A 15,775-nucleotide genomic window follows, 5' to 3' on the forward strand; every position below is an offset into this window, starting at 1 on the left:
AAGGACATCATTCGTAAACATAAATCAACCTGAAGACATCTTATACGTTCAGGTATTTAACTTCCTTTCTTTAAATCTTTAATGGTAATATCCAAGAAACACAACAATGCCAACGTTCAAATCTAAACCTAACCAAACCTTTAACAATTTTTTTCAGAAAGAATATAGTTACGATACAGTTGTGAGGTCGAAAGATATATATATGGATTCACTAATATGGCCTTTGCATAGCACATATTCACATTTATTATAAAACATGATACTGGTTATAATCCTCTCATACATTTTATGATAATTTAATAACAAACCCATAACGGGGTGCATTGTGTGTGATTTTCATATAAAAAAGACTTACTTTTTCAATTAGATTGAGGTCTGGAGCTGATATTTCAGTATTTGCTATAAGTCCCTCGTAAGGAATGTATTCTTCTAACTTTAAAGTCTCGTTGAAATCTCATTTATTTCCAAAACGTGTGATACAAGTTGAAAATATCAATGAATTTAAGATGTGCCATAATTAAGCTTTATTCTGTGAACAAATTGCTTATTTACAATAAGTAATTATTGAGTAATTAGTTTTAAAACAAGGATGTGTTTCTAGTACACGAATGTTTCATTTGCACTATCGTTTTCTATGTTCAGAGGACCGTAGAAGAAAGTTATGAAAAATCTCTAATTTGGCATATAAATGAGAAAGATCATATCATAGGAAATATGAACTAAGTTTGAAGTTGATTAGACTTTAACTTCATTGAAAACTACCTCGACCAAAAACTTTAACCTGAAGCGGGACAGACGGACGAACGGACGGACGATCGGACGGTACAAGAGACGGATGAATGGACGGACGCACAGACCAGAAAACATAATGCCCATAAATGAGGCATACAAATGGGTGAGGGGTACAGAAAATGACTTTATAAAATAAATGTACATCCTTTATCACTTTTATCTTGTCAAATTTTTAAGATATGTATTTTTTAATCTTTTATAACAAAGAAGTTGAAAAATATGCAATATGTTCTTAATGCAGAGAAAAAACACAAATTGTAAGAATATCAACATGGTAAATTTGACGCCAAAAAAACATCAAAATATGATAAAACTTTTTCATATTAACACCTAACTATGTTTTATTTCAAGCTAAATTTGATTCAAATCGATCCACTTCATCTTTAGTGAAAGTTAAAAAGAAAGTAAAATGCGTATCTAAGGATTTTTTTTCACAAACATATAACCAAATTGAGTAAAAACTGATGAAAAGTGGGAAAATCATCAACATTGGGTACTCTCAAATGGCCGTACCACTTTTTTCTACAGACATAAACACTAAAAAATCAGGTAAAAAAACAACAACGTTTAATGCTAGAAATTGTTGGCTCCTCAGAGGTGTACATCCTTAATTTATGTTTATAGAATAACGAAGGAGAGTTGCAATTTCACAAATCCTGTTTAACCTCACAATAGTGTTTGCAGTAGTCTTTGTTAGTCCTGTGTGTTTTATTTTTTATTTTAGTTCACTTGTATGTTTCGAAGTTTGGTGTGACGTCAAACTTAGTTGAACCAGTACACCTTTTGTTTAGGGGCCCGCTGAATACCGACATTGTAGAATTTTCCTCGCTGTGTTGAAGACCCATTTGCAGGTTTGTGCTGCCCTTTGGTCGTCTGTTTTCTTCTTGACATATTCCCAATTTCCCTTCTCAACTTTATATAATTTGATCGCCAATTTCTGTTACATACGGACGTCATTTTGAAAGTCTTGAAATCTCAATAGATTACTCTAGTAGTTGGATCATTAAATCATACCTGTCCAATATCATCCCAATATTTACTGAACTGATCTTTGGTTAAATATCCTTCAAGAGATTGAGTTACATCGTTCCGTATGAATTTTATTCTGGAAAGCATGGCGCCGATACTTGTATCGGTATGAACTGGATACAAATCGCTTACATCGATGTTTGCAATTATATGTAAGAGGTATGTCATGAGTCTTATTCCAAAATCTTCGGATGTTACTGTTTTCCCAAGAAGAGAAATGGTCAAATGAAAAAATACAAAATAATAAAATTATAGCCTTGATTAAATACTTCGTCTTAAATTAAATGATGTTCATTATTTATCCATTGATAAACACATTTCAATTTTCTAGTTTACATCATAAGGTTCTAACTATGAGATGATTGTAACCAAATTCAAGAAATGGTATTATATTGTTTAAGTATCTCCAACTATCATGTATGTAACTACAGAAATATGTATGAGGGTCAGAGGAACATTTATGTTCGTTTAAGAGCGTAGACATATTTCTTAACTTTTATGAATTGTAGTTTATTGATAACCTCAATAAAAGCAAAGACAACACATGACGAATGATCTACTTATACATGTACCTATATGTTCTAAATTATATACATTAATAGGTTATACATTATTGCAAAATTAGAAACTACGTCTAAATAGGCAAATATTATTATTCCTGTCGTCCTTCTCTTGTTGTCGTCTCACAATTCCTTATTTGTATACCCTCTAAAATTATCTAGATATAAAGATATGGTTGTTGAAAATAAATTGTGAAGGTCTTTTAACAAAAAATCTTAAATGTAAAATTCATTGTAAGCCGAAAATATTCCTGAACAATTCAACTGAATATTTTTATTGTAATATTATTTAACACTTAACTTTTTTTGTGAAAAGGGCTATTGATTCTATCCATATCTAGAAACATATTCAAATTGATCATATTCAACAAAAACAAAACAAAAAGTTGCTCATTCTTTAATTTTTTTTTACAAATTAGAGATGAAATGTGTTATTCCAGCTCCACAGAACTTACTTTAATTATTTATAATGCATTCTTATCGATCCTTTAAATAAAGTTATTATGAAAAAAAATCAAAATCAACAATGTTATCAGTTCTTTCACAATAGCTTTTATTGGTATACAAATTTCTTTTGTTATACGTAAATTAAAACCACACTTAATATTATTATTATACACATTTCCACGACTTTCCAGGTTACATACACCTCACCATATTACATCAATGTGTGTGCCTGTCCCTGGTCAGGAGCCTGTTTAATAGTGTTTGTCGTTAATTAATGTATTTTGTATATATTTCTTTTGTTATAAAAAAAGTCTGTTATTTTTTTCCATTGAATGATCGATTTTTTTCATGTTGGGGCCTTCCTCGTTGTTTATTGTCATCCAGTTGCCTAGTATTGCTCACATTCACTTAAATCAGACTTATGGATGTGATTGTAAGTGGAGAAAGGCAACCAGACGGACAAATTTTAATATTTGTCCTATAACATGTATAAGCAAATCATTCCACATCTCCTTATTGCTAAATTGTATCACTACAATATATGACATTGTGACGTAATTATCGATGTTCCTTTTAGCAAAGTATACGATTAATAACTTTTTCGGATTTTTTATTTTTTTAAAATTTTTGCATCTAGTTTTATTGTCTTTATTGACTTAGATGTACAGTAGTTGTCGTCTGTTAATGAAGTTCATATGTGTTTATCGTTTTTCGCTTCTCAATTAAATATAGATTATACCGTTGTTTTTTCAGTCTGAATGGTTTTACACCGGTTCTTTTATAGCTTGCTGTTCGGTGTGAGCCAAGGCTCCGTATTTAAGGCCGTGCCTTGACCTATAATAATTTACTTTTATAAATTGTTACTTGGATGGGGAATTGTCTCATTGACACTCATAACACATCATTTATCTATTAGGAAATGGATTAGTATCTTTTTTACCTTTGGAATGTCCAAATAAAAGGTGCCACTGATAGTCATCGAAAATTGTTCTTTTCATTCTGTAATTTTTGTTAATTTCTAGCTTATTCTTGTCAAGCGTTCTTCGTAGCTGGTCAGGATGGATTTCATGGTTAAATCTCATTCGGACAACTGGACATGCCACTCTAAACAAAATATGAATCAGTCGTAGATAGTTTACTTCATCCATCGTCAGTCTAACTGGAATATAACGGTTTTCTCAGATATTAATCATGTTTTAAAGATTTTATTTCATAAAACAAATTAATTTGGACGATTATTGACGAGAACATGATAATACGACAAGAATATTAACATTGCTTTGTTCTAGACCGACACACTGAGTTGTATATTTACGGAGGAATTAACTTGGTAATTGCCCGCAGGAAAACATGTCACCCTATCTGGACACATTATTCTGATTCCGAACCATGCTTATAACTGGAAACCAAGCAACTACCAATTTCGACTACTTGGTTTTATAAGGCCTGTGTTTAGATTCACGACCTCCGTCACTCAAGACGAAAACGCTTTCACGATAACACCGATACATTTTTTTCTACTTGGAGTTCTAAAAGAAACTGTATATGCAAATCATTCTTGGACACTATGCATCTCTTTAGATTAAAACAAAAATTAAGTTTGTTCTTTACCATACTCTATAAAAATAACTTATTGTAAGCTATCGAAACTTTAATTTTATTCATTCTTAAATAAATAAATAAAATACGGGCCATGTACAATGAACATGATAAAGTATAATGAGGAAGAAAAAACAAAGTTTTCATTTAAAATAAGTCATTGTTAAATTGTTACATCGTGTTATAAAATGCGATTTGTTATAGAAGCCTGTGGTGTACTATAACGACACGCTTAGCAGAGTTATAAGACATGACACTTTACCCGAATTCATCAATCTAACTCAGAGCGTACCAGTTTTTCTTTTACTGACAAATGCAGATTAGCATCAAATATGAATGTTCAAATATTTATTTTTCACCAAATCACAGATAGAACACACAATCTTCTAAACTAGAGGTAAGCACAATAACATAAACCAGATATTAGTAGATTTTTTCTTTAATAAAAGAACAAATTTACACGTTTGGATAAAATAAGAATAAAAGACAACGTGTCATCTATAATAATCTAATTATGAATATAATTACTTTGTTCTGTGTCAACTAAGGTGGTACATTCACAAGTTAAATGACTTCTTTTGCCAACGGTTTCCATTGTTTCCCCGGAAACGTCATCTACATCTGCAGCAAAATATTTGTACATTAATGAAAATATTGGATATATGAAAAAGAAGATGTGATATGATCGTCAATTAGAAAACTCTCCTAGAGAGACTAAATGACATAGAAATTAACAACTATAGATAATCGTACGACATTAAAAAAATGAGCAAAGCCAATACCGCATAGTCAGCTGTAAAAGACTCAGAAATGACAAAATGACAGGCACATACATATAGAATGGGACGGGGTTGAAAATGATAGCGGGATTCCCCCTCCAAACATAAGGCAGTGGTATAGCAGTACAGAATAAAAAAAACCTCTGAACTTTAGTCGAGAAAGGCTAAACAAATAAAAATACATCTTATAAAAAAACACAGATGGATGTGGACGGGTATTTGTATATCACCAAAAAGACAGATCTGCTTACAGATCCGAGAGTCCTCTCAGTAGCTGACAGCTAGTTCAAAAGACGTCATAAACAGTCAGAGAAAAACAAGAACTTGTGTAATGACAAGACATGGGTAAAGATCCATGAATGTGTATATGTATATGTCAAAAATATTTAGTTACCTTTTGAAGCATATTTGAATCAAATGTTGATACGAATATCCAATGTCAATTAATTAGGACTGTTAAATCAGGAGACATAAGATATGCCAATGCTTTGAACTGACACAATCGATACCTTTTTACATATAAACTATTAAAAAAGTCAAAGTCAAACTAACTCAATAGATCAAAGTACAACTTAATCAGAGTCATGCATTTTATAAACTATGTAATAAACGTTTCACAGATGATATTTGATATGTTTCTTTTTTCGTTACTACAATCCCCTTCATTTTTCGATTTTGACCTACTGAATTGGAAAAACACGACCGATGTCACATGTGGAGCAGGATCTGCTTATCTATCCGGAAAACCTGGGATCATCCCCAGTTTTTGGTGAGTTTCGTGTTGCTAAGTCTTATGTATTCTATGTTGTGACTTGTGTACTATTTTGTGTATATAAGTCTTTTTCTTTGTGAGCCACGACGTTGTCAGTTTATTTTCGAGTTTGACTGTCCCTGTGGTATATGTGGCCCCTCTTTTACGACATTAACCAAAATTAATAACTGCACGGACATGAACACTTTTTGTCTAACATCATATAGAAACAATTTTTGTGACATTTTTTAAGGCAATACCTTTCTTATTGTGGTTAATATGTCTTAACACAATATGTCGGATGGAAGATATTTTGTTCTAGGAAAAATTATGTATTTTGTCATGATGTAAGTTGATAAAGGCTTTGCTATAGTTATATAAACTGCGAGTAATCCTAGACACGCATTATTTGTTGTCCATTTTTTGGTGAGTATCGTTGTACATAGTGTTGATCTGAGTAGTCAAGCTCTTTGCAATTGAATCTTGACAGTTTGCTATTTTGTGATGTCGCAATCAGTTTTATATGGTAGTCGCTTTACCCATGGACGGTTGCTTACATCCGTGTCATGTTGTTATAATTATTATATCTCAGACCATATCTTCTTCTTTTTCTTTCAAACAAAAGTGACAAGAATGACAAAGAGGTGTTAAATTAAAATAATATGACTAATAAAAAAACATATGATTGAAATAATATTGTTGTTTTCATTTTAATGTGTATTTTTGTTCGATATTTTATTGTAATAATCTTTCAGATCATGGTACTCGAATGAGAAAGAAAACTTTTGCTTAAAATTAAGGACATAAGTGTTATTGTTAATGATAAAATCAACCACATTATAACTAAACTAGAGGCTATCAAGAGCCTGTGTCGCTCACTTGAATCTACATGGGGTTTTAAAATCATATAACAAGTAGATAAAAATCATAACAGATATTTAAATAATGATTGAGGTCAAATTTGGGTTGAATATTGCATTCCATCCTGTGATTCTCTAACAGAAGGCATTTGTATGTATTTATCATAGGGTCCTTGAAGCCGATAAACACCCTCTCCGTTTCAAATGTTTTCGATAATCTTAAAATATATAAATGTAAATTAAAAAAAAATATCAAACCTTTTTTGTCTTTTTCCAATAAGGAGCTACCTTTTCGTTTCCTTTGGATGTACCTTGTCAATGGATGTAGTTTTTTTATTGTCCACTCGGGAAATAAAACAGCAAAGAAATATCCTGCTGCAACAGAAATAGTTAAATTCAAATTATGGTCATTGATATTTAAAAAAATATACAGTTGACTGTTTAAAACATTAAAATTGTTGATATTAATTGTTAGGCAACAAATTAAGACATATTTGCCCAACTTGACCTAAAACGCCATAGAGGCTTCCATGGCTATAAATAGCACTTATTGAGTAAAATGCCGCACAGTAATTTCTGGGGATAGAAAATCTTCAGGGAAAAATGCTAAGAATGACAAAATGTACGTACTTCTTATTTCATCAATATTAACAGATTTTTCCTAAATCAGAAACAGCAGAAATATCATCACAACCGAACAAATAAATGACTTCTTACGGAGCATTAAACAACATTTTCTTGTGTTTTCTGTGAATTATTTTAATGGTGTTCAGAATTTCATCTTTTTCAATTTATTTTCAACCAACACATATGTAATGTATATGGCATACACATATACATATAGATTATGAAAGATGGCTAAAAATAGAAAAGTAGGCATAATATAAATAATTCCTACATTTATGGACAAAAATGATAGCAAATATTTTCTGCAAATGCAGGACCATCTTATTATTACCACATACGCTGGTCTACGGAAGATTATGTTTCGATGTTCTTATCTTTAGGTGTTTATATATCCTAACTAGTTTAGTTTGCCTGCATAATAGAAGTGACATTTGAGATTTGTACCAATCTTCATTTTACTGTTATTCAGATAAGAATTTCGTAAATATTCATCACTTAAACCATTTCTAATAGATTCAATGATTTCGTTTCTTAAAAATGATCAATCAACAGTGTAATTAGATATGTTTTTCAAATGTTCATAATTTGATGCACCAAAATCGTAACAAGAACTGCGATTTTCGGTACATACAGCAATCATTAGAGGTTTTAAAATTTCACTTGATCGCTGTTTTGATCATGTATCAATTTTTTTTAATCATTATGTGTGGAATAAAATTGTTTGATATTATAAATTAACTTTAAAAGAAAATGATACACATATATATGTCTTTCTAAGTAACTTTGCAAATACATTATGGCACTGCCAAAACTTATCTGGTTATATTTTATACTGATCGAATGTAACCTATGATTTTACCTCTGTTAAAGATCGGAAACATATACGTGTATGATACGGATTACAAATGTGTCGATATGTGTGATTGAGTAAAAACAAAGAGATGTCAGTATCTACTGCATGGGGTATATGCGTCGTGTTTATCCCCAATTGGAACCTCAGAAACTTCATCATAACACCTGTTACCATGTGACGTAGTCAAAAAGTATACAAAACACAAAAGAATGACAGAGGCACACATATGGAGAAAAGTAAAGTGTATTCGTCAGTAATACAATTTTAATATAAAACCATGGAATTTACGCTCCAAATACTTAAATTTAATGTGTTAATGTTTTATTATAGATTATTACATGCAAATGTGCAAGATAAAAATATTTTCACAACAAATCACAAAATCCTACATTTATGCAGAACATATCTGGTTGGGTTTTTCAATGTTTGTGTTGTCAAAAACAAAGCCACACACACATTCAAATATAAACCAGATGCTCCGCAGGGCGCAGCTTTATACGACCGCAGAGGTTGAACCCTGAATGGTTGGGACAAGTATGGACACAACATTCAAGCTGGATTCAGCTCTAAATTTGGATTGTGATTAAATAGTTGACACAGCATAGGTTTCTGACACAGAATGAATGTGGTCTAATGAACTTAAAATTTTTGTTTTGCCTTTCAGCAATTCACAATGCTGTTAAATATTAATCCTTTAAAAAAAATGTTTGAAAGATTTTCTTTATATTTATGAAATTTCAAATGAGAAAAATTTAACCCTCCCTCCCCCTTCCCAATTTTTTTTCACATCTCCCTATCCTTTATTTCAAAACCGATCTCAATTCAAATTTCTAATGGAGTTTGCAACAATAATCACTAATTTAAATACATCATAAAATATCAAAATGTAAAAAAAGTGCTTGTTATCACTGAATGGTAAAGATTGTTTTAATTTATCAGTTGGTAGTAAAAGTAAATATACATTGTATATTGTATAAAACATTGATTTAAGTTGATTCAACTATTATTCTGGACAAAGAAAGATAACTCCAATCAAAATTTCTTGCTATTGCACAATATTGTGCAATTAGATATTTCTTGCTATTGCCTAATACTGTGCAATTTAAAATACTTGCTATTGCACAATACTGTGCAATTGAAGATTTCTTGCTATTGCATTGAAAATTTCTTGCTATTGCACAATACTTAATATAATAATTTTAGATCCTGATTTGGACCAACTTGAAAACTGGGCCCATAATCAAAAATCTAAGTACATGTTTGGATTCAGCATATCAAAGAACCCCAAGAATTCAAATTTTGTTAAAATCAAACTAAGTTTAATTTTGGACCCTTTGGACTTAAATGTAGACCAATTTGAAAACGGGACCAAAAATGAAGAATCTACATACACAGTTAGATTTGGCATATCAAAGAACCCCATTTATTAAATTTTTGATGAAATCAAACAAAGTTTAATTTTGGACCCCGATTTGGACCAACTTGAAAACTGGGCCAATAATAAAAAATCTTAGTACATTTTTAGATTCAGCATATCAAAGAACCCCAATTATTCAATTTTTGATGAAATCAAACACAGTTTAATTTTGGACTCTTTGGGCCCCTTATTCCTAAACTGTTTGGACAAAAACTCCCAAAATCAATACCAACCTTCCTTTTATGGTCATAAACCTTGTGTTTAAATTTCATAGATTTCTATTTACTTAAACTAAAATTTTGGTGCGAAAACCAAGAATAATGCTTATTTGGGCCCTTTTTTGGCCCGTAGTTCCTAAACTGTTAAAACCAAAACTCCCAAAATCAATCCCAACCTTTCTTTTTGTGCTCATATACCATATGTCAAAATTTCATAGATTTCTATTAATTTAAACTAAAGTTATAGTGAGAAAACCAAGAAAATGCTTAGTTGGGCCCTTTTTGGCCCCTAATTCCTAAAATGTTGGGACCAAAACTTCCAAAATCAATCCCAACCTTCCTTTTTGTGCTCATAAACCATATGTCAAAATTTCATAGATTTCTATTAATTTAAACTAAAGTTATAGTGAGAAAACCAAGAAAATGCTTAGTTGGGCCCTTTTTGGCCCCTAATTCCTAAAATGTTGGGATCAAAACTTCCAAAATCAGTCCCAATCTTCCTTTTGTGGTCATAAACCTTGTGTTAACATTTCATAGATTTCTATTCACTTTTACTAAAGTTAGAGTGCGAAAACTAAAAGTATTCGGACGACGACGACGACGACGCCAACGTGATAGCAATATACGACGAAATTTTTTTCAAATTTTGCGGTCGTATAAAAATGAAATCTAAAATCTTTTTGAAAAAACATTTTCTAAACTGGTAAACAATTGTCAACATAAAATTAGCTGCATTCAAATGGAATCAAAATATTAAGAAACAATAAACATGCTGTATCGGGATATTTATCAAATACTTACACTGAAAAAAAACCCATTAAGACAGGGGTAATCGGTAATATATGTGTAAGTCAGGTCTCAGACAAGGTATATACTGTGACATTCCAGGGTTAGGACTTATATCCTCTAGTTCTTCTGCTCAGGATGTATATTCTCTGTCTGGTACATTTACTGACAATGCGCACGAATTGTTTACACTGTATGACATTTATTGTCACTTTTCCCCCTATACCGTTCTTATTTAGATGTAAAATAATGTAAAATTTGACAGAAAATTTTGCATTAGGGATGTACTTGAGTTAGGTTTTAGAATTTGTGTTATATGTTCGGACTACTCACTACCATACAAGCTAAAGTAGTTTGCCCCATGACACCCCTATATCTTTTCATATAAGACTTAAAGGCTAATAATAAGTAATTTACCAAAATTTGACAGAATATTCCTGCATCAGATGCGTATTTCGACAATACATGTCTCTTCAGCGATTCTCGTGGCCAAAATATTTGAAATCCAAAGCTTATATAAAAGATGAAGAGCTATAATCCAAAAGGTAAAAAAATCCGTGAAAGGAATCAGAGCTTTGCATGAGGAAGATACATTCCTTAATTTATAATAATTTATAACATTTTGTAACAGCAAATTTTAATAACACAAAAAATCCGTATTTCCATGCTAGCATCGAAGTACTGGCCACTGGGCTGGTGATACCATCGGGGAATAACAGTCCTAAATGTTTAACTGCATTTGTAAAGCTGGTATATATACATCTGAATCCTGAATATCATAGTTGTCATATAACATGCATATTTTGTCTGAAATAACTTGGGCGACTTATAGTACTTTTTCACGGGAATATCGGTAACTGAGAAGGGGATTCTTTGGGTGAATTATTAATGTGGTAAACTGAATGCAATACCATTGATATCTTGATTTTACAAAGTATTACCATGTTATCATGGTAGATTTGTATCACCTACTATTAATAAATGAATTATGTGATACATTTCAAAGAATACATTCGTGTTTTGGAAGAGGTACAAATTTTTGCCCTTATGGGCATTAAGCTGATGTATCATACATTCGTTTGTTTGTATTTAATCCTTTTTTTTTATAAGAAATCTGATGGAAAATTCCCTTAAATTTAAACGATTATTGTATATTTAACTTTATTCAAACTCTGAAAGATAAATGATCATGCGTAGTAAATGGGTTTTGTAACTTTTATAACTTATGAAATTAAATTGGTACCAAAAAAAAAACTTGATAACAATTACAACTTTCATTTAACATAATATACAAATAATACTCTAGAAATTTCATATTTATATATTGATGTTGTTTTATAATGGACTTACCAACGATATGAATGATGCAAAGGCAAACTAAAATGGTAGTTGTAGCTGTTTCCGGCCATTTGGACCTTAAAGCTAGAACATGTACAAAAATATTGACATCATAATTACGACAAATGTACATGTATTTTGATCAGTGCAATACATCGACATCAGGAATAATTTGTATAAAGCCTTAAAGCTTTGATGACTTTTATAAGTCTGATGTAGCATGTACCTTTTTTTTCTTATGAATGATAATGTTTCCAGTGAATATATGTTTCGTCAACTTGCAAAAAAAGGATTTCTTTTTTACATATATATATCGACTTTCTATTAAATTGTTACAGTGAATGGATTTTGAGGAAAGTTGCATTTTATAGATAAAACTGCAATGTCAAAAAAGAAGAGTGGAAACATTTTAAACATAGTGCATCAATCATGTCCTTGTACTGAGTTTTTTTTCAAGATTTCAATACAAAATATAAAATATTTGAAATCACGTTGTCTGTTCATATGATTCGTGCCATACTATGTGTTTAATATTAGATCTAAATCTTCTGTTAGTGGATTACATATTTTTGTGAATATTGTGAACCAAGTAAAAAACTTCAGTTTTGATAACAACATTAAAATAAGAAGATTTGGTATGATGACCATTTAAAATACTCAGAGACCGAATGACACAAAAATAAGAAATATAGATTTTAGTATGACCTTCAACAATGAGTAAAACAATACCCTTATCAAGTTATGAAAGGCTAAAAAATGATCTATGTAAAACAATCCCAACTAGAAAATTACCGGCCAGTTAATGTACAGAACAACAACAAAAAAAACAACCAAGAAATACCCAAATAAAAGACAAACACTGAATTATTTGTACCCATTCGTTTGATGTGTTTGAACTTTTGATTTATTCATTTGATTATGAACTTTATGTTATTTTTGTGATTGTGATTTATACTGCTTTTTGACATTTCATTGGCATGTATGACAACAGTTATTATGTCAAGATAATGGTTTTACATATGAAACAAAGTATCTTCATGTTTACATTCATCCTCAACATATATATAAAGGAAGATATGGTGTGAGTGCCAATGAGACAACTCTCCATGTCTGAAAACTTACTTGGTTTGCTGTAACATAATTGGGTATTTTCCGTGCAGCGTACTGTTTTTTCATCGACGGTTTTGTTAAATCTAAAACCAAAATTAATACAAACATTAATTATAAACGCTTAAGTATGTAATAATAATCTGTATGGTAATGAGTCAACGTGAATACCGAAATGTAGTTTAGTTCATGCCATTTCAAAAAATATATAGAGTCATAATTGTGTATGTATAAATGTATACTTGTGATTTTTTTTTTTAATTCGTGTATTAGAAATTGTATGTACATTAAACGCACATCTGGTACACCATAAACGTCCGGGTTCTTTGATTATTTGTCTTATTAGGTTACATATTCATTTTCTTCTTTACTAGTTAAGACATTACAATCATAATTTCCATAAGTACACGTGCTGCAATGTATCTGTCATCTAGCCTTTCAATGTTGATTAAAAATAGTGTTATCCTTCCAAAAGCTAGAATCAAAGAGCTGAAAGCTCTGAGGAAAAATTACGCCACTGTCTCTAATATTGGGATGTTTTTTATGCAAGTCTTGATTTTCACATACCGTAATTAATTTAACAATGCAACATGTCTTGTAAGCATATAATTGATATTCGTATATATGTGTGCGTGTGAAGTGACTGTTTTTTTAAGACAAATGAATAGGTCAAGACTACCTGAATTGTACAAATAAATACCGTAGAAAGGCTTGTATATTTTTCACAGGTACATAGTCCCTTCTCTCAGAAAATTTTAATTAATTTTAAATAATCTTTTTGTTACTGTTATCAAAGGTCTAATGAAACTCAGGTAATTCAAAAAAATTATAGTCAAACCGGCACCTGGTTAAATTGGCACCTGGTCAAATCGACACCCTATATAGTCAATTTGTCACCCATGTTAAATATATATTTTAACAGTATTTTAAGCAAAAAGAGTAAAAATAAGAAAGGGGTTGCCAGATTTGTTTTTAGTATTAAGCAAAAAGAGTTAAGTACCTAAGGAAAGGATTGTCTGAAAATATTTACTTTCACATTTTTGGGGGTTCATGTACATTTTGTATATATTTATTTTTCTCCACTAAATGTATATGTTCCAGACCGTATGAGTATTTGGACCGTACGCGTGCGGTCTGGACCGTATGCGTACTTTTTCAAAATAATCTGATTAATATCATTAAGAAGTTTCTTAAGTTTATAAGTTACAAATGCATGTACAGTTCATTTACAGCTCAACATAACTAAACTCTCAAATTAATATGTAAAAGTTCCAATAGTAATTGGAATAAAGACGTAATTTTTTAACTAATACAAAAATTCACGCTTATTAAATCTGTTCAACATGTTAATATCTTGTATTTAGCTTGTCAATCAGTAAACCATTAATTGATTTATGATCATAGAAATTAACATTATCAGAAGTTAACAGGATGTGGAACTACAATTTAAGAATATTAGAAACTTTATAAAATAATGCAAATGCAAAGGAACATGAATGAACTGCAAACATGTAAATGTAAATAATTTATCATTAATTGTGGTAGTAAGAGTCACCATGGGAGAGAGTACCAAAATAGGATTCAGATATTTAATTAAACAAATTTTTAAATTCAAATGTTCAATTATTCATTTGATCCATCTAAAAGTAATTGTAATGATAAAAATTTATAAAAACTAAAAAATAAAGATTGTGATAAATGGTTAGCTCGTACTGGACCATACATGTTTACTCATACGGTCCGACCATACGAGTATTGTCAGACTGTACGAGTATACGTATACCGTCCGGACGTACAGTCCAAATACACATGGTCTGGAACATGTATTTTTAATTATATATATATGAGATATATTTAGGAATTAAAGGTATTGAATATCCATTTTTTATGCATTTTTTAACCAGTTGAGCATTTTACAGGAATGTTGGTTTGATGTTGTTTAAACTGTCCTGAAAAAAACCACCTAAAATTAGCTATTATTTGGCATGAAAGTTAGATTTATTGAAAGGGACTCATAGTTTTCCATTTTATTTTTCTAATTGTTTCATTGTTAAGTAACAGCTTGGGAAAGGGCTTCGTTGTTTACCTTTAAACACAACAACTAATTAACTATGTACTTTGTAAAAGTTATAAGTTGATTGAATAGAAAAATATTATAACAAATATTATTGGATGACAATTTGACTTTTGACTATATGCCGATTTAACCAGGTGCCGATTTGAGTTGAACATTTCAAATCCTCTGCGATCGTTTGCGGTATTTTCTTGAGAAACCCTGTTTTCGATCATCAAACAGAAGTAGAAACTGTTTTAAAATGATTATAGAATGCTTCATGATTGTTGAAATAAGTTTAATTCACTTAAAAAACAATTTTGAAACTTTGCGATGTTTTGAAAGGAAGTTTAAAACGCACGTGTAAAAGAAGATATTAACCGGTGAAAGTCGAAATCCGTACATGACAGATATCACTCTAATACGATTTTGAAAATAAAAAAGTTCCATCCTTTTGTAAAACAGTCTTTAATATACCTATCACATTAATGTTTTAAGGGTCTAAGCTAATACAACCCAATTTTAAGTCGGTATGAAACATCAAAACGGAATGAACAAT

At 30.7% G+C, this 15,775-nt stretch overlaps 2 protein-coding genes across 2 annotated transcripts in view; both read right to left on the reverse strand.

Moving 5' to 3' along the window:
• Positions 1-1,744: 1,744 nt before the first annotated feature.
• LOC134719760 (uncharacterized) lies at positions 1,745-5,034 on the reverse strand. Its single transcript, XM_063582721.1, has 3 exons — positions 4,956-5,034; positions 3,769-3,987; positions 1,745-2,018 (listed from the first exon to the last, which is right to left on the reverse strand). Exons 1-3 carry the CDS (start codon positions 5,020-5,022, stop codon positions 1,801-1,803), a joined length of 504 nt encoding a protein of 167 aa, XP_063438791.1. The 5' UTR covers positions 5,023-5,034; the 3' UTR covers positions 1,745-1,800.
• A 6,632-nt stretch (positions 5,035-11,666) lies between these two features.
• LOC134718130 (uncharacterized) overlaps positions 11,667-15,775 on the reverse strand; it is a 28,798-nt gene continuing 24,689 nt past the window's right edge. Inside the window, exons 6-8 of the mRNA XM_063580622.1 lie at positions 13,179-13,249; positions 12,069-12,140; positions 11,667-11,689 (exon numbers count right to left, since the gene is read on the reverse strand). Coding sequence (XP_063436692.1) covers positions 11,667-11,689; positions 12,069-12,140; positions 13,179-13,249 — 166 coding nt within the window. The remainder of the gene's footprint in view (positions 11,690-12,068; positions 12,141-13,178; positions 13,250-15,775) is intronic.

Source organism: Mytilus trossulus, chromosome 5 (genome assembly GCF_036588685.1).
Source record: "Mytilus trossulus isolate FHL-02 chromosome 5, PNRI_Mtr1.1.1.hap1, whole genome shotgun sequence".
NCBI lineage: Eukaryota > Metazoa > Mollusca > Bivalvia > Mytilida > Mytilidae > Mytilus > Mytilus trossulus.